At 38.4% G+C, this 23,339-nt stretch overlaps 1 protein-coding gene across 11 annotated transcripts in view; it reads left to right on the top strand.

Moving 5' to 3' along the window:
- LOC117411321 (centrosomal protein of 170 kDa-like) overlaps positions 1 to 23,339 on the top strand; it is a 136,808-nt gene that overhangs the window by 99,309 nt on the left and 14,160 nt on the right. For 2 of the 11 annotated variants that reach the window (XM_059025402.1, XM_059025393.1), the window contains exons 10-17: positions 3,609 to 3,752; positions 7,601 to 7,736; positions 9,299 to 11,038; positions 12,015 to 12,065; positions 15,382 to 15,616; positions 20,166 to 20,355; positions 21,350 to 21,517; positions 21,996 to 22,084. In XM_059025402.1, coding sequence (XP_058881385.1) covers positions 3,609 to 3,752; positions 7,601 to 7,736; positions 9,299 to 11,038; positions 12,015 to 12,065; positions 15,382 to 15,616; positions 20,166 to 20,355; positions 21,350 to 21,517; positions 21,996 to 22,084 — 2,753 coding nt within the window. Of the gene's footprint in view, positions 1 to 3,608; positions 3,753 to 7,600; positions 7,737 to 9,298; positions 11,039 to 12,014; positions 12,066 to 15,381; positions 15,617 to 20,144; positions 20,356 to 21,349; positions 21,518 to 21,995; positions 22,085 to 23,339 lie in introns of all 11 variants that reach the window. The other 9 variants (XM_059025392.1, XM_059025391.1, XM_059025401.1 and 6 more) reach the window with 7 other exon arrangements.

Genomic DNA, 23,339 nt, shown 5'->3' with positions numbered 1-23,339 from the left:
CTACGCCTGAGTGGAAGGAGCCCGAACATCCTACGCCTGAGTGGGAGGAGCCCGAACATCCTACGCCTGAGTGGGAGGAGCCCGAACGTCCTACGCCTGAGTGGGAGGAGCCCGAACGTCCTACGCCTGAGTGGGGGGAGCCCGAACGTCCACAGCCCAATAGGGGGGAGTCGGTGCGTCCACAGCCCAAAAGGGAGGAGTCGGTGCGTCCACAGCCCAAAAGGGAGGAGTCGGTGCGTCCACAGCCCAAAAGGGAGGAGTCGGTGCGTCCACAGCCCAAAGGGAGGCAAGTCGGGGCTTCCACAGCCCTGGGACCCAAGCCACCAGCAGAGGGAAAATGCCTGCTGGTTCAGACCCAAGAGCCGGAAGGGGAGGAGTTACAGGCTCAACCCCCTGAAAATTTTTGGGGGGGAGAAGGGCAGGATGCTGGTGTCCCCCAGCAGCCTCTAGCTATGCTGCTGAAGGCACCACGGCGCGCACATGCCCAGCCGCCACAGCAGAGGGAGCCAGCACCGCCACAGCCTCCCTCTGAGTGGCCAGCATCAGCCCCATTGCCTCTGCCTCCACCACCACCAGGAGCAGAGGAGCTGGAGCTGCCTCTGCCTCCACCACCACCAGGAGCAGAGGAGCTGGAGCTGCCTCTGCCTCCGCCACCGCCAGGAGCAGAGGAGCTGGAGCTGCCTCTGCCTCCACCACCGCCAGGAGCAGAGGAGCTGGAGCTGCCTCTGCCTCCGCCACCGCCAGGAGCAGAGGAGCTGGAGCTACCTCTGCCTCCGCCACCGCCAGGAGCAGAGGAGCTGGAGCTGCCTCTGCCTCCGCCACCGCCCGGAGCAGAGGAGCAGGAGCTGCCTCTGCTGCCCGTACCTCCGCAGGGAGTACGGTGGCCGGAGCCCCAGAAAGGGGAGCTGCCGGCCACGAAGAAGGGGGAGGAGGTCTGGAGACCACTTTCCCCAGCAGCAGTTTCGCTGCAGGAGTTCTTGTGGCCGGAGCCCCACAGGAGGGAGCTGCCGGCTACGAAGAAGGGGGAGGTCGGGGGACCACCTGCCCCCGCAGCTTTTTCGCTGCAGGACGGGACCAGCATGCTGTCAGCCGTGCCACTACCGGCAGGGGAGCTGACAGCATTGCCAGCCATGGGCCTACTGAAGCCTCCCTTCCCAGCCCGAGACTTTGTCCTGGACTGCTGGATTTTTAAGGGGGGAGGTGGCCGTTGAGGCCATGTGTGCTGCGCACAAGGGGGGGTATATGTGGCAAAGTGCCCCGCCCCTGTGTGCATTTGTGTGTTCTATGTTGTATGTATGCGTGCGTATGTTAAATGTTGGTGTATAGATTGGTACACGGGATATAAACAGGTCTGTGTTTCACGTGTGTTTAAATTGTATATTTGTATTTAGGCACGGGATTGCACATCACGCACGTGCATTTAAAATATAATATGCGAGCACGGGGTTGCACAGAATTAATTCACGTGCTGGGATTCAAGTGAAGAATTAATTAGTAATTGAATCCCAGCACAACAGTATATATAGATGCACATTTTCATTCAGTCGGGGTTAGGTGTTCGGAAGAGGAGAACGGGTGAGAGAGAGGAGAGTTAAAATCATTAAAAGTAAACGTAAAGTGTTTATTCTCACCGTGTTTGTTTGTCTCTCCGTGCACCGTTTGTTTAGTGTTAGTCCGTTTTGTCTGTCTTTTTATTTTGGCTACAAGTGCCGTGTCCTGTGTTTTGTGTACCGTTTAAAACCTTTTATTTGTTAATAAACGCTGAGTGCAGCCATCACCACCGTCTGTCTGTGTGTTTGAATTCCTGTCTGGTCTGACGCAACCCACTCTGGCCGTCTTTGTGACACCGAGGAAGATCTTTTTGTGAACTGATTATACTGTATTTTGATCATGGTTTTGAAGGAAACTCAGCGACGCAGAATACAAGTTTCCATATCTCAATTAGCAGAGACAAGTGACTGCAGCAGATAGCAAGTTTATTTACAGTATTTTTTTTAGGTAAGTGAAGAAATCAATTTTTTTGTACAAACTCCATATGTACAGTAATAATCATAAGTAACAACACTGGAAGCTTACTTGTGCAATGTCACGTGAACTGTAGATATAAATCCAATAACATTAAAAAAATAATTGAATGTTATTGCTATACGTATTTGGTCCAGTCCGTCATTTGGGGTACTTCTAACATGGTTTTGCCATAGCATGCTGGAATGTAAATTGAGTGATACAATAGTTGATCAAATGCACAGAGATCTGAGGAAATTAATATAGTTGCGTAACTTTGTGTACTGCATACATCAGTATAAATTCAGTGATGTCCTAATCCAATAGCATCTAACTAGGGTCCCCCCCATTTACCAACTGCATACAGTGCAGTCTTAATGACAGATTGGGGGGTGGCGGGGGGGGTGAAATAAATAAGTAACTTTTGTGTACTGCATACATCATTACAATTTCAGTTATTTGCTAATCCGATATATCATTCAAAACTTTTCACCGTATCGTACCACTAAAGTTTAGGTACAGTATAAATCACAGCTTTTAGGACGTCTCCGAAGTGACACTGTACAGACCTACCAGTTTCATACATTGTAATGCTGCTTTTCATTAAAATAGATAAAACCCATACTTCATATCTGTGTGAAATAATGTATTCCAGATCTTTTTTTTTTTTTTTGAGACAGAATATTTTCTTCTTGTGTGAGATTTGAAAGACGCCCCACACAATTGATGTTTACATGCATATTAAAATGCAAAACACTGTGGAACAAATGACTTGCAGTAATTATGAAGTATGATACAGTGGCTTCCATTGAGAATGTCCTCAGTACCATAGCAGGTACCGTACCTGATACTGCAGTGAACCTCGTGTCACCAGTCAGTTTTAAATCATGCTACATTCTTGGAAAAATTCCCTGAAGAACCTCCCAGTAGAGCGTAAAAAAAAACAAACAAAAAAAAAACAACTGTTCATCAGATGGTATTGTTTTAAATCACGTGGCACTGTATCACATTTTAAACAGTGACTGAAGCTAACTCTTTTGATCCAATAATACAATATATTGATGGGAGAAAGAAGTGGTGACATTTACATAAAGCCAACAGTAAATGTAACTTAAAAGCAACATGTTGAGTGTTACTTTGGCTAGAAAAGATAATTTATATTATCAGGACCAATATTTAGACAATTACTATTTCCCCTGTGAGGTTCTTACATACAAAAATAAAATAAATCAATCAATATTTTTTTTTTTCTTGAGTCAGTATAATAATGCTGCGCGAGTAAACTAAGGGTGGATTGCGCACATCGAGATTCAGCCAGGATTGGATTGAATCTCGGATTGAATCCTGGATTGACATATTTTTTTCTGTTGCACACATCCAGCAGATTTTAATAATAATAATAATAATAATAATAATAATAATAATAATAATAATAATAATAATAATAATAATAATAATACTGTGATTGGATATGAAGTTCTGCAATTATTTAAACAGTGCTCTGATTTGAAAACAAAGTTGACATTTAAGCATGAATAAGCAAATATATTCTATAGATTTCTATATAATGAATTGTCTTTTTGATTATGCATTCTGATTTTCAGGTGTTTGGCATAGAAGAGAGTCAGGACCATTCTAGGCCAGTTGTAGCTGAACAACAAAAGGAAACCATCAAAGATTGGGCCTCTTCAGGAATGGTGGAGATGAGAAAAAGTCAGTTTGGAACTGCTGCATTCATTGACTCAGAGGTAAGGTTCATTGTACAAAGATCACAGCACTTCCCATTGTCATTTACCTGGTTTTGAATGTGTAACACAAACCTTAATAAAATAATTAAGACAAAAATCATAGTCTGTGTTATCATGATGTTGAAGATAATGTAGCCTGGAAATCTGCATGATCAATGGTAAGTACAAATAAAAAAAAAGTATTTTTTGTGTGTGTTCTCAATCGTTCTCTGTTGTTTTTACTTCAGTCTTTATTTACCATGCTTACTAATTCCAGTGAGTTAATAAATGGTGGCAATTGCACACCCCTTGTATTTAAACTTGCTGAGACATTATGCTGAGACATTATTGTGTTTATTATACTATGTGTGTTCAGTAATAATATTTTTTATTTAATTGTTTTAATGTTCAGATTTATATTTATTGTCTAATTCCGTATAATTTTCCAGTCCCAAGTGATACCAGATTGTACAAGTTTTACTGTATATATTTTAAGAGGCTGCTTCCCCGTTTGAATTTAAACTCAAAAGAAAGCTTACCAGTGTTGCAAGTGTTGCTTTATTCTGTGAAAAATCCAGAGAAGGTTTGACCTCTATTATCAGATTCTAAGAAATTGTTTGTCCACCCTTAATTAAATTTCGAGTGTTCACTACATGTTCATTTTGTATTTATTATGCTGTTTTTGAAATTAGCCAGGACATTGTAATTCCATACTGATTAGAATTAGGTTTTAATTGATGTAAAGTTTAGCTTTAATTGATTCCATTTGAATTTTAATGGAATAAAGTAAATGATAGAGAGGAAATACAACCAATTCATCACTTTCATTAAATACCTGAAATGGCATTAAAAATATGAATAGATGTACTGAAACATATATGCCTTTGTCCTGGTATTTTAATGTACACTTTTTAATGTAAAACTATTGGTGTAGAATTTGACTATAATTCCATTCATTGATTGCTCACATCCCCTGACTTCACTGATAGTTTGTATATTACGACTCCATAGTATGTCATTCTGAGACCAAAATTGTCTCTTGCTACTGCACTAGTGCCAAGGAATAGGAAAGTATCTTTGCTGAATGTAACCGAATAGACTGTTGTCAAGGTCTGGTTTCTGATAAGATGCATGGAAGGAAATACCATGGAACAATCTAGTAAAGAGAAACAGAAATGCCTGAATTTGTGCTTATTGCTGCTCTCCAACCTGACTGAAATTAACATTGCTCTGGAGAGCTGCAGTCAGCACTAATCCAAACAGCTGTTTCTTCACCATTGACCCTCACCACATTCTTGCATGGAGAGCTCAATCTGAATAATAAAGCAGTTGTTTTGTGCAACTCTAAACCAGGAATAACTTTGGTATACATGCTTCTTAGTTTTTTTTTTCAAGAGTAAATAAACACCCATGTGTGACAGGACAGCTGAGCTATGACATCCCCAGACCAGGAAGCTGACACAGAGGCAGGTACTATGGGTGAACAGCGCTGGTGGACATTTTTATTCAAACAAAAAAGTAAATAAAAAGGTTATACAAAAAAACACTGCTCACAGAGCAAAATAAAAGTGTTAAACTTAGGACCAGACATAAAGGTCGGGTGTCTAGGAGCCCAGGTTGAGGGATCCAACCCACAGGCATCGGGCTGTGGCACAGGGGTGGTAGTCAGTGCTGTGGTGTCGGTGGTCTCTGGTGGTGGTGGAAGCAATGGGTAATCTCCCTCTGGCGGTGGAGGTGGGAACAGTGGGTAGTCTCCCTCTGGTGGTGGAGGCTGGAGTAGCAGGTAGTCTCCTATTGCTGGAGACTGCGATGCTTCTCGGCCTCCCCCCTCTTGGGCGCCGGGCCCCCCCCCCCCCCCTTGGGCGCCGGACGCTCAGCCTCCCCCTTCGGCCTCATGATGATATTGATAAAGACTTTATGTCAATAAATTCACTTTGTTCATCAGTTTTGCAGTTAATGGAGCTTTGACATGGCTTGAGTACAGTACTATAGACACTGTAACAATCATGTTTAAAACAAAAAACAGTGATTCCCAGACCCAGAAGAGTGTAACAATTCCAACTGAGCTAATTGCATTCCAGATGCATTTTAAACCTTTTGTTCATGAAGTTAGAATATTCAACTGTCTTTCAATTCAATTCAATTCTGCAGCTGTAATGTGATCCGTTTATTGCTGTGTTCCCAGGGAAGTTGTTATCTGGTTGACTCACAGGTTACATACGGAATCAGAGACTGATACGGAATTTGAAAGTAGGCAAACCAGTGGTGAATGGGCAGTGCTGATAGTGTATGTGCTTTAATGTAGGCAAACTAGTGGTGAATGGACAGTGCTGATAGTGTATGTGCTTTGATCTTCAACCTTGAGGGAAGACCAGCTTATCTTTTTCAGGGAGTAATTCGGGCCCTAGCTTGCCAGCCTGACTGTAATCTGATCATTAAAGAGCAATACAAGAGAACACTGTTTTGCTGTATGTGTATCTCAGGTGAATTTAGTAATAGAAGTCATGATTTTGCTAAAAATGGGATTAGAAGCGGTTGGTATTTTAGTTGTTTTTTAATTGTATCTTTGGCTACTACCAGGTATGCCCTGTTAAACAATTGCCTCACAATCCTGACATGAGCACCCGTTGCTATTCAATGTGATAGTATTGTTTTGTGGACTAATGTTCACTGGGTTAATGGTTGAACCCACAAAGTAAGTTTCACCCAGAGATGAAAGGCATAATGCTTGAATAATATGGTTCATCTATCAGAACCCATGATGTATTCTATATATATATATATATATATATATATATATATATATATATATATATATATATATATATATATATATATATATATATATATATATATATATATATTTATATATGTATATATATAACATTTACTCAGCAGTAATACAAAAATACACAGCAAAAAGTATAGGAACTATTTTGCACTGGCAAAAGAATACATTACATTTTTTTTCTTCTTTATATAAATAAAGTAAACATAGAGCCATTTTATTAGCACAATAACCCACTCTAGGGTGTGCAGACACATCTTACTTCACTTCTGGGTGGTTGAAGGTGTGTGTAAGGTATGACTTACCACACACCCTGTCGTGGGTTATTGCTTACTGAACACATTTCCTTGTTTTTTATCCTAATTTCTCTTCATACATATAATTGTAAAACAGCATCAAAAATGGTTCTGCATGGCAACTTGGTTTCTCTCTATCGTCCTTCCTTTTTTATATAAATACAAGAAGATGAAGAACAGCACAGAAGTCTCGTATTTTTTGCATAAAAACTGTTCACCAGAGGAGGGGGCCATTGCTTCTAAAATGTTGAGATGAAGAAACATATTGTATCAAACGGCAGAGAGGAATTGTGTGCTGAATAGATATGAATATGCATACAAACTGGAATCATATTCCCAGCATGCACCCTTCCATTATAAAGATAATTGGAGTATAATAAATCATGAAATAAACATGTAACATCTACAAACAATGGTGATGTGATCAACCTAGTAGTTTCCAAGAAGATAGAACAATTAGTACTCGTAGTAAAACAAAGTACACAGTACGTCCTGTACACAGTTTATCTATCTTTAAACTGAAGATTGAACATTGAAATTCTTCAGACACTTAAATACTACTTACGTTAACCTTTTGTAAAAAGAACAAATAAGTATTTACTAAAGGGATGATCTCCTCTATTCGTTTTGTTGTGTTTTTTGTTCTTATTCAATAACTTTGAGCACATAGTATTGTGAAAACCAGTGGATACTTCTGTAAACAAGCTGTTTTGCAGATTAGGAGTTCATAAGTTATTGTAGGTAGGGCTATGAAATATTGATCTGTTCCTGGTTTTCTCTTCCAGACTATTCCTGAAGGCCCTGTCTCAGTCGGCAGTCCTAGGTGGGTGTCTCAGTGGGCGAGTTTAGCTGCGAATCACTCAGGGCATGAACCTGATGACTTGAGATCAGAATCCCCGTCTTTTGTTGCTCAAGAAAAAGGTACGTACATTTATCCTTTTACATCAAATTCATTTAAAATAAAAGACATTCAGTGCTTGAATCAACAGTATGACATTGTGACCCTGCCTTTGTCTATGCTTTTGTATTTCGCAGTATTCTTTGTAGTTATCTTGTGCCTAAAGGCTTTGATTATTTTAGCTTCCCCTTTTAATAGCTGATACATACCAAGACAGTTGTACTGTGGTAGCCAACACCAGATATAAAAATGTCAAAATATGGCGCAGTGCTCTCCATGGTAAAACTGAAATCATTGTGATATGCAGTTTTGTTAACCTGTGCTGCATCTTCTAAAGGGCGTTATCTGACTAGAAACTGGTTTCTTACAGATTACTACTGAAATACAATAAAATATTCTTGTGAATACCAAAAGCGCAAAGCTTCAATTAATTAAGTTAAAGTAGGTTGTATACTGTACTGTGCGATTGCGATAACAGCTCAAATATGCGGAAGCCTACAGTATATCAAGAAGTTAAGCAATGCTTCTGCTGAAGAGATGCCTAATAATAAAAAATGTGTTGTTAAAATGGGTATGCACACCAACAGAAAGCCGAGCAAATAAATACATATCCCGCTTCTCATCTAATGTTTTAATTTTTTGTGTATTTATGTAACGTACAGTAGTTGTAAATACACGTTCATCATTTATTTTCACTTACGTTGCAGCTGTGTGCATGTTTAAGAAAGTCAGTCAGAATTAAAATTCCGGATAACTAGTGAGTACAGTAATTATGTTATATATCAGTTTGTTTATCTAGTTTAACTGTTGTATAAAACTCGTTTTGCCGGTTACACAGAACTAGCAGTGACCTTGCCCCGCCAGTATGAAATGTATTTGTCCTAGAATTATTTTTATAGCATACTGAATCAGATGGCACAAAAACATCTGGTTTCTTCATCTAAATTGTTTCAGAAAATATGGAAAACATAAGCATGTATATTGCAAATATTTAAAATACATTAGCATAGGAGTCGTAACTTCCAGAACCTTACTGGTGCTGTACGTTACAGTTGTCACGTGACACACATAGGATACTAAGCACGATACTCAGAAAATTCAAACAAAATATTAAATCTCGTATTTGAAAGCATATGTTCATGTTCGACAAACCAAATACAAATTTTACAACTGTGATATTAACTTACCTATTGTTAAAGTTAGGTGTCCGAAAATGACCACAATAGTACCAAAACCTTGTTTCGTTATTTTCTGAAACATTTTGTTTTGCAATAAATATGACAGCTATATATACATTAAACAGTGAATACTTACACTTACTATCATCAATATCCTCTGAATTAGAGTACAGAACAATTTTCTCCTTAATTTCCATCACTACAAAATAGAGCGGATCCATTGTACTGAAATGCTTATGAAATGTTGCAAAATGTCACTGTACCAAAGATGTTCAAATGTTTTCTTGTAATGAAGCTAGTCTCTTATTTTTTTTTTTATTACTTCTGCTATGTTTAGCAATGTAAGGGTTGCACTTTCTGGTTACATATAAATATATTAATTTGGTGCTGTGCTTTTGTACTTTCAGAAGCAGATGTTAGTGAGTCAGGAATCTCTGTGAAAAGCATAACCTCTGCCACCTCCACATCCAGCCATGGTGAACGAAAGAGAAGGACTCTTCCTCAGCTCCCAACAGAGGACAAAGTTACAGCAAAAGCAGTAAAAGGTACTACATCCCTGGGCCTGAGGTCAGAGATTGGAGAGAAACAGGACACTGAACCTCAGGAGAAAGAGAAATCAAGCCGTCCATCCCAAAAGGGAAGAGAGGCAGATAGGACAAGTAGAACTTCCCACAAGGCCCCCAGTGGGAGCCAGATTGTCTTATCACCTTCCCAACAGAAGGAGAAGTCCGACAGTGCCAAGGGAACATCGGTAGTCAAGCAAGCCATGGCTAAAATTCAACAGCAGGAACAAAGGAGCAGCCAGCCCCAGTGGGCCCCATCCAAACCGGCTCCTGGGACCAACCCCCCTGTTAGTGCTGAGAAAAGCAGAGAGGTGTCCTCAAAGCATGGGAGCTTGGTTCAGAAAACAAGCACTAACACGGATCGCAAAGATGAAGACAGGAGGAGGAGGGCAGATAGCCCAAGAAGCCAGATTTCTAAAGTAAGTGAGAGTGAAAAGGAGTCTGGTAAGCCTTTGGTTAGACAAGGCAGCTTCACCATTGAGAAACCCAGCACTAATGTCCCCTTGGAGCTCATCCCCAGAATCAATAAACAGGGACGAGAGAGGAGTGACTCTGTAGGCACCGATTCTAGCATGGACACCACACTGCTTCTAAAAGACACAGAGGCTGTGATGGCCTTCCTTGAGGCCAAACTGAGAGAGGAGAACAAGTTGGATGGCGGAACAGACACTCCCAGTTACCATTTGGACGATTCCATCTCACCAGAGTCAGACGTGGACACAGCTAGCACCATCAGTCTGGTGACAGGGGACACGGAGCGCAAGTCTGCCCAGAAACGGCGGACACTGAGCAGCCTCTATAAGGAGAAGAGCACCATCAACGCCCCTTCTCGGGACCATTCCAAGACTGCTGCCAGTGCCCGGGAGAGGCTGGAGAAGAAAACCAAAAGCCGGAACTCGGACAGCCGAACCGAAGCTCGTAGGTCCGCTCAAGCCAGTGCCCGGGCCAGACAATCATCCTTGGACCTGACAGATGATGACCAAACCTTCAGTTTACCTCACTTCATGATCTCAGGCATACAGTCTTCTGATCAAGAGATTTACTCCGGCCGTTCACATGGCAGAGGCCAGTTCACGTCCACAGACGAACTCTTACATTCCAAACTAGAAGCCAGCAAGACTGCCAAAACCAAGGTGCTGCAGGCCTCCTCCACAGGCCCCAGCAAGCCTGTCACTTTACCAAGACCCAGGCCTACCCGTACATCTCTCTTGCGTAAGGCACGCCTTGGGGAAACCTCAGATAATGAATTAGCGGATGCTGATAAAGTATCAGTAGCCTCAGAGGTGTCCACCACCAGCTCAACATCCAAGCCTCCCTCAGGACGGAAGACCCCCTCTAGGATAGACATGCTGGCCCAGCCAAGGAGAACTAGGCTCGGCTCCCTTTCGGCACGGAGCGACTCAGAAGCCATTGTCAGTCGCGGCAGCGCCAGCTCTCGCACACCTGACTTAGCCCTCAGAAGTGGCCTGAGGCCATCTTCCGCCACAGACGGGAAGATCGTTCCCAGAATGAGAGCCAACAGTGTCTCCAAACTGCCTGACTCCAAGTCCAAAATCTCCTTGTCTGCTCATAGCTCTCCTTCGGGTAAGATTTTTTTTTTTTTTTTTTTTTTTCCCGTACAATGACCTTGCCATATGTGTTGGAAATTAACTTTTTGAAAATATTCCCTTGAAAACTTTGATAAACATTTCTGTCTACAATATATTTAGTTGAAATATCAGTCCATTATAAAGAACATCCATAAAAGTAACACTTTCTAGTCAGCGTGCTTATGTAAAAATTAAGTTTGTTTATTTATTTATTTATTTATTTATTTGGTTTTTTATATATATATATATACAGCATGTACACTACAACAAATATTTGTTACACCCCTGCTGGTTGGTGGATCGTGGAGTTGGGAAATCTGTTTATTTTTTTACCCACTCAGACTGCTTACTAAATATATTGGTATCCCCGAGTGGATAATTGTCGGCTATATTAATAAATTCAAATGATTTTAATGTGCAAGACATCTCACAGGTGCAGTGGACCCCAAAATGTATGTCTGTTTTCTAGGAGTAATGAACAGCTGGGGTTGGGACATTTAATTCCTCCATTTTAAAGCACATTTTTACTTAATGCAGTGCAGTGCACTCCAAAACCATGTGCTACCAATGCAGAATATATTGTATAGTTAATTTTTGTTTTACCCATAAAAATTGATTTCTCCAATGATAATTGGTAAGAAGACTGGCACAACATTCTATGTGATACCTGTCTTGTCAGTTGCTATTGCAAAAATCTCATTTTTTTTTAAATTTAAAATAAAGATCCCACCTGGTCATTGGTAGTGAATGAAAGTAACATCTGACATGCCCCCACCCACGATATGATTAGTGATTATGACTTTACCATGTCCATTTGGGGGAATATCACAATGGTTCAGATGCATATTACAATGATTAAGATACTTCACATACCTCTTAAGAGTTTCAGGCAAAGCTAATGACTTTGAAAAGGTATTTTTCCCTTTAAATGAAAATGTCCACTTCATAATAAGGTTGCTTGTTCTATACAGAGAAATCCCAGCCTACCCCAGATACTGAGGCTGCTGTAGAAGATCTAATGGGTATAGTACCGAATCAAATGGCTCCATTTCTGTTGAACACTGTTTGGTTATTCTGTTTGGTGTTTTATGTTTCATAACCTTTTTTTGAAGCTGTACAATGATGACTCGTCTCTCCCAAACTATTAATTTGACTGCAAACAAAAAAATAAATGGAGCTCTAATTATATGTTGTTTCTTTTCTATATAAATATATATTGGGGGTTTTAATCTTGATATTCTCAATTAATCATCCAATCTATTAATCACACCTGTTTGCAAGTGATATGAAATTGTACTGAAAGACAATTATGCTGTTTTAGCCAGCTGATCAGTGAAAGAGAACCATTTCCAGACAGATGTTTGCAAAACCAATCCAGCTAACTTAATTGGATATACAATAACTTCATTATGCCTTTTCCAATTATACAAACAGGAATATGAACTGATATTGCTGCAAGTTTGAAGCTGCCAAATGAACGCACTGACTGCACACTCGTACCACAACCCAAGACATCCCCATAACTCCTCCACTGTCCCTGCAAGCACTGTGGCACATAACAGCTCTTAACTCTCTTAAAGAGCTCAATTTATAATATAAATCAGTAATACAACTATAACACAAACTGTGTTTTAAAGATTACATGTTTAGTGTAGCTTTCAGGTTATATGTAACTTACAGTATTTACTGCAAATGTTTTATAATGCCAGCTAATGTTCTAATTTGGGCTTCTGTTTTACGGTTTTTATTAATTACATTATTTTTAGATATTTTCGAGTTTTATGTAAATTTTCGGGGCTTTCACTTTTTATATACTGTATGAAATTATTGTTTTCGGTTTCTTTCCAAACTGCTTGGGCGTTTTTTTCTGTCAAAATATGTTTAGTAGTAACTTGACAGTACTTGCACACTTAAGTTGTACCTTCCTTCCTTTGCTGTCTTCCACAACAAAATCCTTATGGTCACGGGCACATTCTATTGGGGTTTTTGTGTGGAGGCATTTTTTTACATTTCGCCACAATTTGCAATTTTGTTTTAAATCCCCCTTATCTTAACAGTAATACAGCTTTAAATTCCACGAACAAGCCACCATTCCTAATTGTAATCTCTTTTTAAATCTTGCAAGCAGTGTCTCCGATAGAAATGTAGGAATGTGCTGCCACTCAGTAGTTGGGGTGGGTTTAAAGTATTCAGAACGAATCAATGATAAATGCAAGTCAGGATGGAGGGACATTGCCCAGCTGCATTTATGAAAGGAAGTTTTTTTTTATGGGGTGTGGGGATCGTTTTTTATTGGTTAAAACCAAAAATCAGAAGCCCTAGTTATAATATACTTCCATGTAATTTGACAGTTCAAAAATATTTGCTTACATGTAATTTGAAGTTCGCAAAATTGAGTCATTTAAAATATTAACTTGGTTTTGAATTGCTGTTTGTGGTGTATTATGGGTTGGAAGGGCTCACATCTTTGTAATTCTGGGAGGAAGACAGGGCTGAGGATGGGTTCAAAAGTGTACAGTGCGTTTATAGGCAAATATGTTTTTAATGATTGATTCATTGCGTTTTAATAAAGTAACATTTCAAAGTTAAAAAAAAACAAAAACTTTGGAAATATCTTTAGCCGTCTTCTGCTTACGTTTGAACTCTCCAAACAGCAAATACTAACTATTTACATTGTAGTTAAATCATGAAGCCAGACAGTTTTTCAGATAAACTCACTTTTCTATAGTACTTTCTGATACCATTTGAAAGAAAGACATTGAATAACAAGAAAAATCAACTTACTTGTGATTAAGATGACACAATGAACTTGCAGTGCTGCTGTGAAAGGAAAGCACAGATGAGTAAATGTTGCAGGTTTCAGTCTTTTTTTCTTCATTGAGATATTGTGAAATATTGGGTATAGCTCCCAGTAAGTACCTTCTGCCATTTTCAGAATTTCTTTCTCGTGCACCATTTTTTGATACCACACTCAAGTAGACAAGATTAATCAATCATTTGTTTTTTTAATTGATCAGAGTCTACAGGTGTGATTAATCGATGAATCATGAATCAATTCCTTAACTTTTTCCTGCATAATGCTCCCTTCAGGCCTAGCACTAAAAGTTTGCTATTACTTAATAAAGAAATAGCTATACAGCAAACCATCAAATGACTTAACGGTTGACTGGCATACATTTGCCAACAGCTCAGCTGATACTGTAGGCAGCCTATGTCAACACCAGTAGATGGCAGGTTTAAAAGAGCCTTACAGATATATTGAATGGAAATGTGCCTTGTCATCATTGTATTAGCAACCACAAGTTCACATTATTGGGGTCCTAGTAGCCATTTTTTTAAATTTATTTTATGTATTTACGGAGTTTTAGATTTCGGTTTTTGTTTTGTTTTGTTTTTTTGTAAGCTTTTTAGTTGTTTTGTGGTGCACATTGGGGTCATACAATAGGACAGACCATTTTTTTACTATTTATCAGCGAAGTGCCAAGTATTTCTACTTCTGAATTTCATCACTAACTTTACACACAACATAATTCATATAACACATCAATTGGATCATAATCATCAAGTAAAATTCCTTCAATATTTAACTGTGCCACATTCAATTGTAATATCTGTAGAATAGAAAACTAAATTGAATGTTTGCACTAAAAATATATTTCTGCTGGATCTTCTTTCTACAGCCTACATATTGTCTTTAAAACCACTACAGATCTCTACATGCTGTTCACTATTTTAAGTCTGAAGAAACACCAAAATGTTTTAATATCTGAAAGGTTAATCTTAAACTTAAAGCTGTATCATCTACATTTCCATGATGTTTAGCCTAATTAGTAACCTGTTTAAGGTCATACTGTATTATGTGTATTCTGTAAGATTATATTTATTTTGCATGCTTATTAACTAATCTTAATAACTTCTGAAAAGACTCCCCAATGTGAGGTGGGGAAGCATATTAGCGTTGCACTGTGCACTGATGTCCAAAGGTGAAGCATTGTGCACCGTACCCATGCAACACTGATGGGCTTCCCCAGGAGTCTTTTCAGAAGCAGTTTTTGCTGTTACGGTTAGTCATGGCAAATAACAACGTAAGCATAAACAACAATGGAGAATCATACAAAAACACATACCATAAAGGGATATTAAATAGGAAACAAATTAAATGTTACATTAAATTGAATGTATATGATATGCTTTAAGTTATTCAGATAAAATTAATTTATAGCATATTAAAATATATATATATATATATATATATATATATATATATATATATATATATATATATATAATTTTTTTTTTTTTTTTTGTTCTTTTTCTTTAACAAAAAAAATAATTCAGCGAATGCAAGGTGGAGACGCTTGCCCCCAGATTATGCCTCTACATCAGAAGATGAGTTTGGGTCAAACCGCAACTCACCCAAACACGCCCGCCTGCGAGCTGGCACAGCCTTGAGAAGCACCAGGCTGCAACCCACAGCCTCTCCAGGCCCAGGAGGTGTGGTCCTGAAGCACAGGATGAGAGAGCAGGAGGAGTACATTCGCGACTGGACTGCACACAGCGAGGAGATTGCCAGGTATTCATCTTTTCTCACATACCTTTTTATACAGCTTTATTTCAGAAAACAAGATTTTTCTGTAAATTCGTTGTTATTTACAATAAAACATTACCAATTACAGTTGATTTTATGCTCAAACTTAAAGGAGTTCTAACCAAGGCTTTGAAAAATTGGTTCTGTTACCTCTTGGCAGCATTCTTCTTTTTTGACAATGGTCTCTTTGCTTGTGTATTTCACTTTAATGGAGATATGCAGACTTTAAATACAACATAATGGTGTTGCTGACTTGGCAGCTAATCGCTTCCTATGCCGTGTGTTAGAGTAACTCCAGTGCTCTAACTCAATGTGACCTGCAGCAAAGGAAGTGATATCAGGATTCAGAAGTTTAAACTTTGAATATGTAGCATTGTATTTGATATTTGATTTATATTTATACTGAAAAATGCAAGCAAAGAACTCAAATTTTAGAAAAGACCATGGTTCTGAATGTCTAGCCCCCATCTTCAAAGCCTTTTTATTTACACTTAATCCAAAAACTAGATTAATAGCCAGTCATGTACTGAATTTGCAATCTTGAAGGTTCCATACCAACACAAATACAAATAATAAAAAAGAATGCTTTAAACACACTTTATTTTATTTTACTTTTCATAAATAATACATAAAGGACATGTTTTCAATAATTATATTATTTGAACAAATGTATTTGTTTACAAAAACAGTACACACTGTATTAAGAGAGATGCTTAATAAAGGCTGGTTCATAATTGGGGAAAGATTCAACCAGTCACCCTTGAGTCACACAACAGTGACATGACAGTGGAAGCTCACAAAATAATTCTATATCGCTTAGGTGTTGTGCACTTCCATTTAATATGTGCAGTTTTGAAAGACACACATGTTGTTTACAAACGATAGGAGGCCATTCGGCCCATCTTGCTCGTTCTGTTGTTAGTAGCTTATTGATCCCAGAATCTCATCAAGCAGCTTCTTGAAGGATCCCAGCTTCAACAACATTACTGGGGAGTTGGTTCCAGACCCTCACAATTATCTGTGTAAAAAAGTGCCTCCTATTTTCTGTTCTGAATGCCCCTTTATCTAATCTCCATTTGTGACCCCTGGTCCTTGTTTCGTTTTTCAGGTCAAAAAAGTCCCTTTGGTCAACATTGTAAATACCTTTTAGAATTTTGAATGCTTGAATCAGATCGCAGTCTTCTTTGTTCAAGACTGAACAGATTCAGTTATTTTAGCCTGTCTGCATATGACCCAGAATAATTCTGGTCGCTCTTCTTTGCACTCTTTCTACAGTAGCAATATCCTTTTTGTAGTGAGGTGACCAGAACTGAACACAGTATTCTAGATGAGGTCTTACTAATGCATTGCAAAGTTTTAACATTACTTCCCTTGATTTAAATTCAACACTTTTCACTATATATCCGAGCATCTTGTTGGTCTTTTTTATAGCTTCCCCACATTGTCTAGATGAAGATATTTCTGAGTCAACATAAAGTCCTAGGTCTTTTTCATAGATTCCTTCTTCAATTTCAGTATGTCCCATATGGTATTTATAATGCACATTTTTATTGCCTGCGAGCAGTACTTTACACTTTTCTCTATTAAATGTCATTTGCAATGTGTCTGCCCAGTTCTGAATACTGTCTAGATCATATACATACAGACATGTGAGGGTGAAAGTGTACATTGTACATAAAGTGTGGGGGGAGTCTGACAACATTAAATACGTTTAGGCAAATTCCATGTCAATGATCTCGATCACATTCCTAGTGGATCTGTGTGCCCTTGTACGCCTGTTCTTCGTTCTTGTGTGGATCAGACACAGGTGTCAAAAACCAAGGACACATTGCAAATCCGCAATCACCTAAGGAAACTTTATTGTAGTATTTGATATGCTGTTTTCTATACCAAGATTTCAGTTGTATAATTCAAATAAAATCTACAGTAGAGGTCAGCTGTCATATAATGTACATATGCAGAATTCAAATAGACTACAGTTGCATTGACAGTTTCTTGGTAGTAACATTACACTTCGTGCAAATAACGGATTATCATTTTAGCACTACAACAAACATTCCTTAAGGTTACAAATGGTTAAAACAAGTGAATAAATCTCCTTCATAACCAGCTTCATAAAAAAATGAAGGCATGAAAGTGTCAATATTCCACTTTTAAGTAAAAAATATTTTGAAAAATACTGCATTTGTACAAATGTAAAAAAACAAAGTAGAAGTTTAAAAAACTCCAAAATAATTTAATTAATCACCTAGACAGTAATTTAGAAACAAAAATAGCAGTATTTTGTTCTAGAAAAAGGAAAGAAACATTTTAGGTAAAACAGGTTTGCAAAAAACTATGATAATAATTATAAATTGAAATTCCATGCACAATGCATTAGGTACTAAACACAAATGCATGCATGAAGTGATAGATACAGACGTGCTCAAATTTGTTGGTACCCCTCCACAAAAAACGAAGAACGCACAATTTTCTCTGAAATAACTTGAAACTGACAAAAGTAATTGGCATCCACCATTGTTTATTCCATATTTAATAGAAATCAGACTTTGCTTTTGATTTTTTATTCAACATAATATTGTAAATAATAAAACAAATGAAAATGGCATGGACAAAAATGATGGGACCGCTAACCTAATATTTTGTTGCACAACCTTTAGAGGCAATCACTGCAATCAAACGTTTTTTGTAGCTCTCAATGAGACTTCTGCACCTGTTAACAGGTAGTTTGGCCCACTCTTCCTGAGCAAACTGCTCCAGCTGTCTCAGGTTTGATGGGTGCCTTCTCCAGACTGCAAGTTTCAGCTCTTTCCATAGGTGTTCGATAGGATTCAGATCAGGACTCGTAGAAGGCCACTTCAGAATAGTCCAATGTTTTGTTCTTATCCATTCTTGGGTGCTTTTAGCTGTGTGTTTTGGGTCATTATCCTGTTGGAGGACCCATGACCTGCAACTGAGACAGAGCTTTCTGACACTGGGCAGTACATTTCGCTCCAGAATGCCTTGATAGTCTTGAGATTTCATTGTGCCCTGCACAGATTCAAGGCACCCTGTGCCAGGTGCAGCAAAGCAGCCCCAAAACATAACCGAGTCTCCTCCATGTTTCACTGTTGGTATGGTGTTCTTTTCTTTGAAAGCTTCATTTTTTCGTCTGTGAACATAGAGCTGATGTGACTTGCCAAAAAGCTCCAGTTTTGACTCATCTGTCCAAAGGACATTCTCCCAGAAGGATTGTGGCTTGTCAATATGCATTTTAGCAAATTCCAGTCTGGCTTTTTTATGTTTTTCTTTCAAAAGTGGAGTCCTCCTGGGTCTTCTTCCATGGAGACCACTTTCGCTCAAAAAGCGACAGATGGTGCGATCAGAAACTGACGTACCTTCACCTTGGAGTTCAGCTTGTATCTCTTTGGCAGTTATCCTTGGTTCTTTTTCTACCATTCGCACTATCCTTCTGTTCAATCTGGGGTCGATTTTCCTCTTGCGGCTGCGCCCAGGGAGGTTGGCAACAGTTCCATGGACCTTAAACTTCTTAATAATATTTGCAACTGTTGTCACAGGAACATCAAGCTGCTTGGAGATGGTCTTGTAGCCTTTACCTTTACCATGCTTTTCTATTATTTTCTTTCTGATCTCCTCAGACAACTCTCTCCTTTGCTTTCTCTGGTCCATGTTCAGTGTGGTGCACACAATGATACCAAACAGCACAGTGACTACTTTTCTCCATTTAAATAGGCTGAATGACTGATTACAAGATTGGAGACATGTGTGATACTAATTAAAGAAACTAATTAGTTTGCAATATCACTATAATCCAGTTATTTTTTATCTTTTCTAAGGGGTACCAACAAATGTGTCCAGGCCATTTTAGAATATCTTTGTAGAATAAGCAATAATTAATCTCTTTTTCACAGCTTCTTTGCTTTATTCTATGACATACCAAAGGCATGCAAGTATACATGATAAAATAGCTTTTAATTTCATCACTTTTCAGGAGGAATGAAGCATTATTTCAATGAGCTGTAAGGGTACCAACAAATGTGAGCACGTCTGTATATGTATATGTTGATATCACATCCATTTTGTAGCTCAAATGTGCAGGATTGAAAGAAGCTCATGTTATAGCAAACATGTATTTTCATTTTATAACATTTCATCTGGTACTATTGTCCACACCCCTTCACTGGCTTTTTTCCTGGCAATAACCAGCCAACAGCTTCCCCAGTTGACAAACATGCTTTCAGCCTGTAATGTGTTTTGACCCAGAAGACACTGCTGAGATGAAATGGCCCAAGAAGTGCAAGTGTACATGTGTGCTGTAACATGTCTTTCTTTCAAAACTGCACATTTGAGACCTATGTAGCTAATGGAAGTGCAAAACAGCTGGGATTGTGGAATGTTTTTGTTAGCTACAATTACTTTAAGCATGCAGTTAAAATTACAAAATGTTTTTGGAGGCCACTTACTGGCCAATTGTTGTACCCCACTGTTCCTAACCCTGTTTGATGTGTAATAGGTTATTTCCCTGTGTGCGTAGGATTAGCCAAGACCTGGCCAAAGACCTGGCGACCCTCGCACGAGAGATCCACGACGTGGCGGGAGAGATCGACTCAGTGAGCTCGCCTAGCACAGCCCCCAGCACCACAGTAAGCACTGCAGCCACCACCCCCGGCTCTGCCATTGACACCAGGGAAGAGGTAGGGCAGCCTCACAGAGGAGTGCTAAAGGTCCTTTCTTTTCTTTATTCCTTGGTTTGTTTTACGTCTTGGTTTGCTTTACGTCTTGGTTTGCTTTTTGTAAATGTTCTTTTTTTTTTTTTTTGCTTCTGTATTTAAAACATTTCTGTCTCCTTTGATCCTGTATTGAATTAAAAATGCAATTCAGCTGAATTGGTGGAAGTGGATTTGTGCAAGAAACTGCTGTCAGCAAATACACTTCAGCCAATTCCATTATTATTATTATTATTATTATTATTATTATTATTATTATTATTATTATTATTATTATTATTATTATTATTATTATTTTCAGATTCAGTACTTTTGTCCCTGTGCATTTCTTTGTGATTACTGACAATATAATTTGCTTTCCTGGATCCACACGTGTAAATGTTTACTGTGGTAGAGCATGTGTAGTGAAAGTATGGTAAACAATAGTCACAGATACAGTAAGGGGGTTGTTGACTACTGCCCGTTGCACTATTGACTACTTCAACTTCTACAAACTTCATAATCTAAGATTCTATACAGTAGGCTACATGCTCTTCTTACCCATTTTCTCTGAAGTAACTAACTGCTGTGCATCTTCATTTTAACACAAACTGTAACTGATGTAAATACTGATGCCTTGTCGCCACATTTAAAATAAACTAAACAAACCACTAATAGCTGAAAAATATTAACTATTATTAGTTTATTCCATAATGAAATACATTGTTTATGTAATTGAATGTGAATTAGTTTGGAATTAAAGCTTATGGTAATTAGAGATTTTGACCTAAATGTGATCATTTCTTTTTAAGTATGAAAAAAAAACCTAAATGTGATCATTTCTTTTTAAGTATGAAAAAAAAAACACATATATAACTAGACTTATGTGTTATAAAGGGCCAGTGAAGTTTTGAGATAACACTGATGTTTCAAAAGTAGAGTTTCTTACTAGTTTTGTGACATTATTTTACAGATGAAGCACTATTTTATAGCTTTGATCTCCTCTTTCTAGTTGGTGGATAGAGTGTTTGATGAAAGCCTTAACTTCAGAAAGATTCCCCCGGCTGTGCAAAACAAAGCTCCAGAGATCAATGGACGACCTGTGGAGCTTCGTCCCCGTACAACAGAGGCCCCTGACCCCAAGGCAGCCATTCGGAGAAGAACATGGAACCGGGATGAAGTGAGAACTCAGCACTTTAACAATGATTAGAATAGACAAGGAGCGCTATTGCAGTACAGTGTGTTTCACCAGCATTAAATACATACATCATTTGTATTCATTCTGACTCACTTCTCCATAAGAATAGGGGTTTTGATAGAAGTATTTTTGTGAGGTAAATAAACAGTGCTTTATTGTAATATTATTTTATGTTCTTCTCCTTTGGGTAGGGTGGCAGATCTGACGAAATTGTGTTCTGATAAGGACATAAAAACATGAATATACAGTAGACTACAGTGTGTTCATTTCTGTCGTTATCAGAAAACTTCACTGTTCCAAAATCAACCATCCATGTTGCATTATTCAAACTGTCAGAGGGAAACCAAGGGATCATTTTATGATTTATAAAATACCGTAAATGTAAATTGGTATCTACAGGCAGTTAATACATTTACATATTTGTATGCAGATGTATATTAAGTATGTTTTACTTTTGCAGGCTGTGTTGGACAGTTTATTGCTTACTTCTGTGTCTCAGCTGTCGTCGAAAGTAAGACAGGCAGTGGACAAAACTGCTGGCAAAATCAGGTACTGGTTTCCTTTGTTTATTAAAACAACTTTCTAGTTTTTTAAGCAGTTTTAATTTAGTGAACTATGGGGCTGGTTCCCAAACCCCTGCTAATTTAAGATGTCTTTAAAATGAAATAAATATGGCATATTTCAAACACAACCTTTTAGTACCATAAAGTAAAGCGGTGATAGAACCCTGGGCCATCCTGACAAGAGGGGCTTCATCACAGTATGTAAATGTTGTATGAGACTGATACAACATTGACTGTGCTGACTGTTACACTGCAGCAGACACTGAATCATTTATTTGTTATTTGTTATTTGTGATTGCCTAATATGCTTCATTAAACCCTTGATTAAGTGATCAAAGAGCATGTGCTTTCCCCTGTTTGTTTAGATGCTGTCAAGATGCATTCATTCGTATGAGCTTGCAACAGTTTGGCAACGATTATTAATTTACAGCTAGAAGAGGGACTGCTTCTTTTGTTTTTCATAAACAGCTGCTCCCTTTATTAAGCTTGTGCTGGTTTTGTGCAATTGTAATTAAATACAAGACAGCATGTCTGCATGATGGGAGGTGTAAATGATCCAGTGAATTGAAGAAAATAAAACACTCCATTTAAAACATTTACTTTAACTCATCCAGATGATACAGGCTACAAAAGAAGAAAAAGATTGTCATCTCCAGTCATTCATGTGGCTATGCAGGGTGATTTCTTTTTTTATTTATTATCATGTTTTAAGTATAAATACTTCTGCTCATTCACTCAAAACATGTACATTTATTTGAAGATGGGTTGATTATCTGTTCAGGAATACCACAATATTAAGGATGAAAGGTAAAGACCCCCAGCCTTTCTTCATTCCTACAAATAAAATGGGTGCTGCTCATTAAAATTATAATTTGAAGAGTATTTGGTAATCCATACAATTTACCAAGATGTGCAGTATTAGAAGTCATGTCCCCATTAGAACATATTATAATTTTGCACATAGCTTAGCTCTCATTTTAATGACTGATAGGTGAAATGGTAGCCGTATCAGTCCAGAGATGATAGACAAAGAGATGGAGTGGTGATACGTTTTATTGGACTAACTACAAAAGGATGAAATCACAAGCTTTCAAGACCTCAGAGGTCTCTTCTTTAGGTGAAAGTAGAAAAGAATGGTTGATGTTTTAATGACTTGTTTGTAAGTGTTCGGTGGCTACCTCTAAGTTCACTCATTGTCCTGCCACAGAAAAGAGAAATACAAGAAATACACTCTTGATTCG

The sequence above is a fragment of the Acipenser ruthenus genome, chromosome 6 (genome assembly GCF_902713425.1).
Source record: "Acipenser ruthenus chromosome 6, fAciRut3.2 maternal haplotype, whole genome shotgun sequence".
Taxonomy (NCBI): domain Eukaryota; kingdom Metazoa; phylum Chordata; class Actinopteri; order Acipenseriformes; family Acipenseridae; genus Acipenser; species Acipenser ruthenus.
This window is presented reverse-complemented; position numbering and strand designations above follow the sequence as displayed.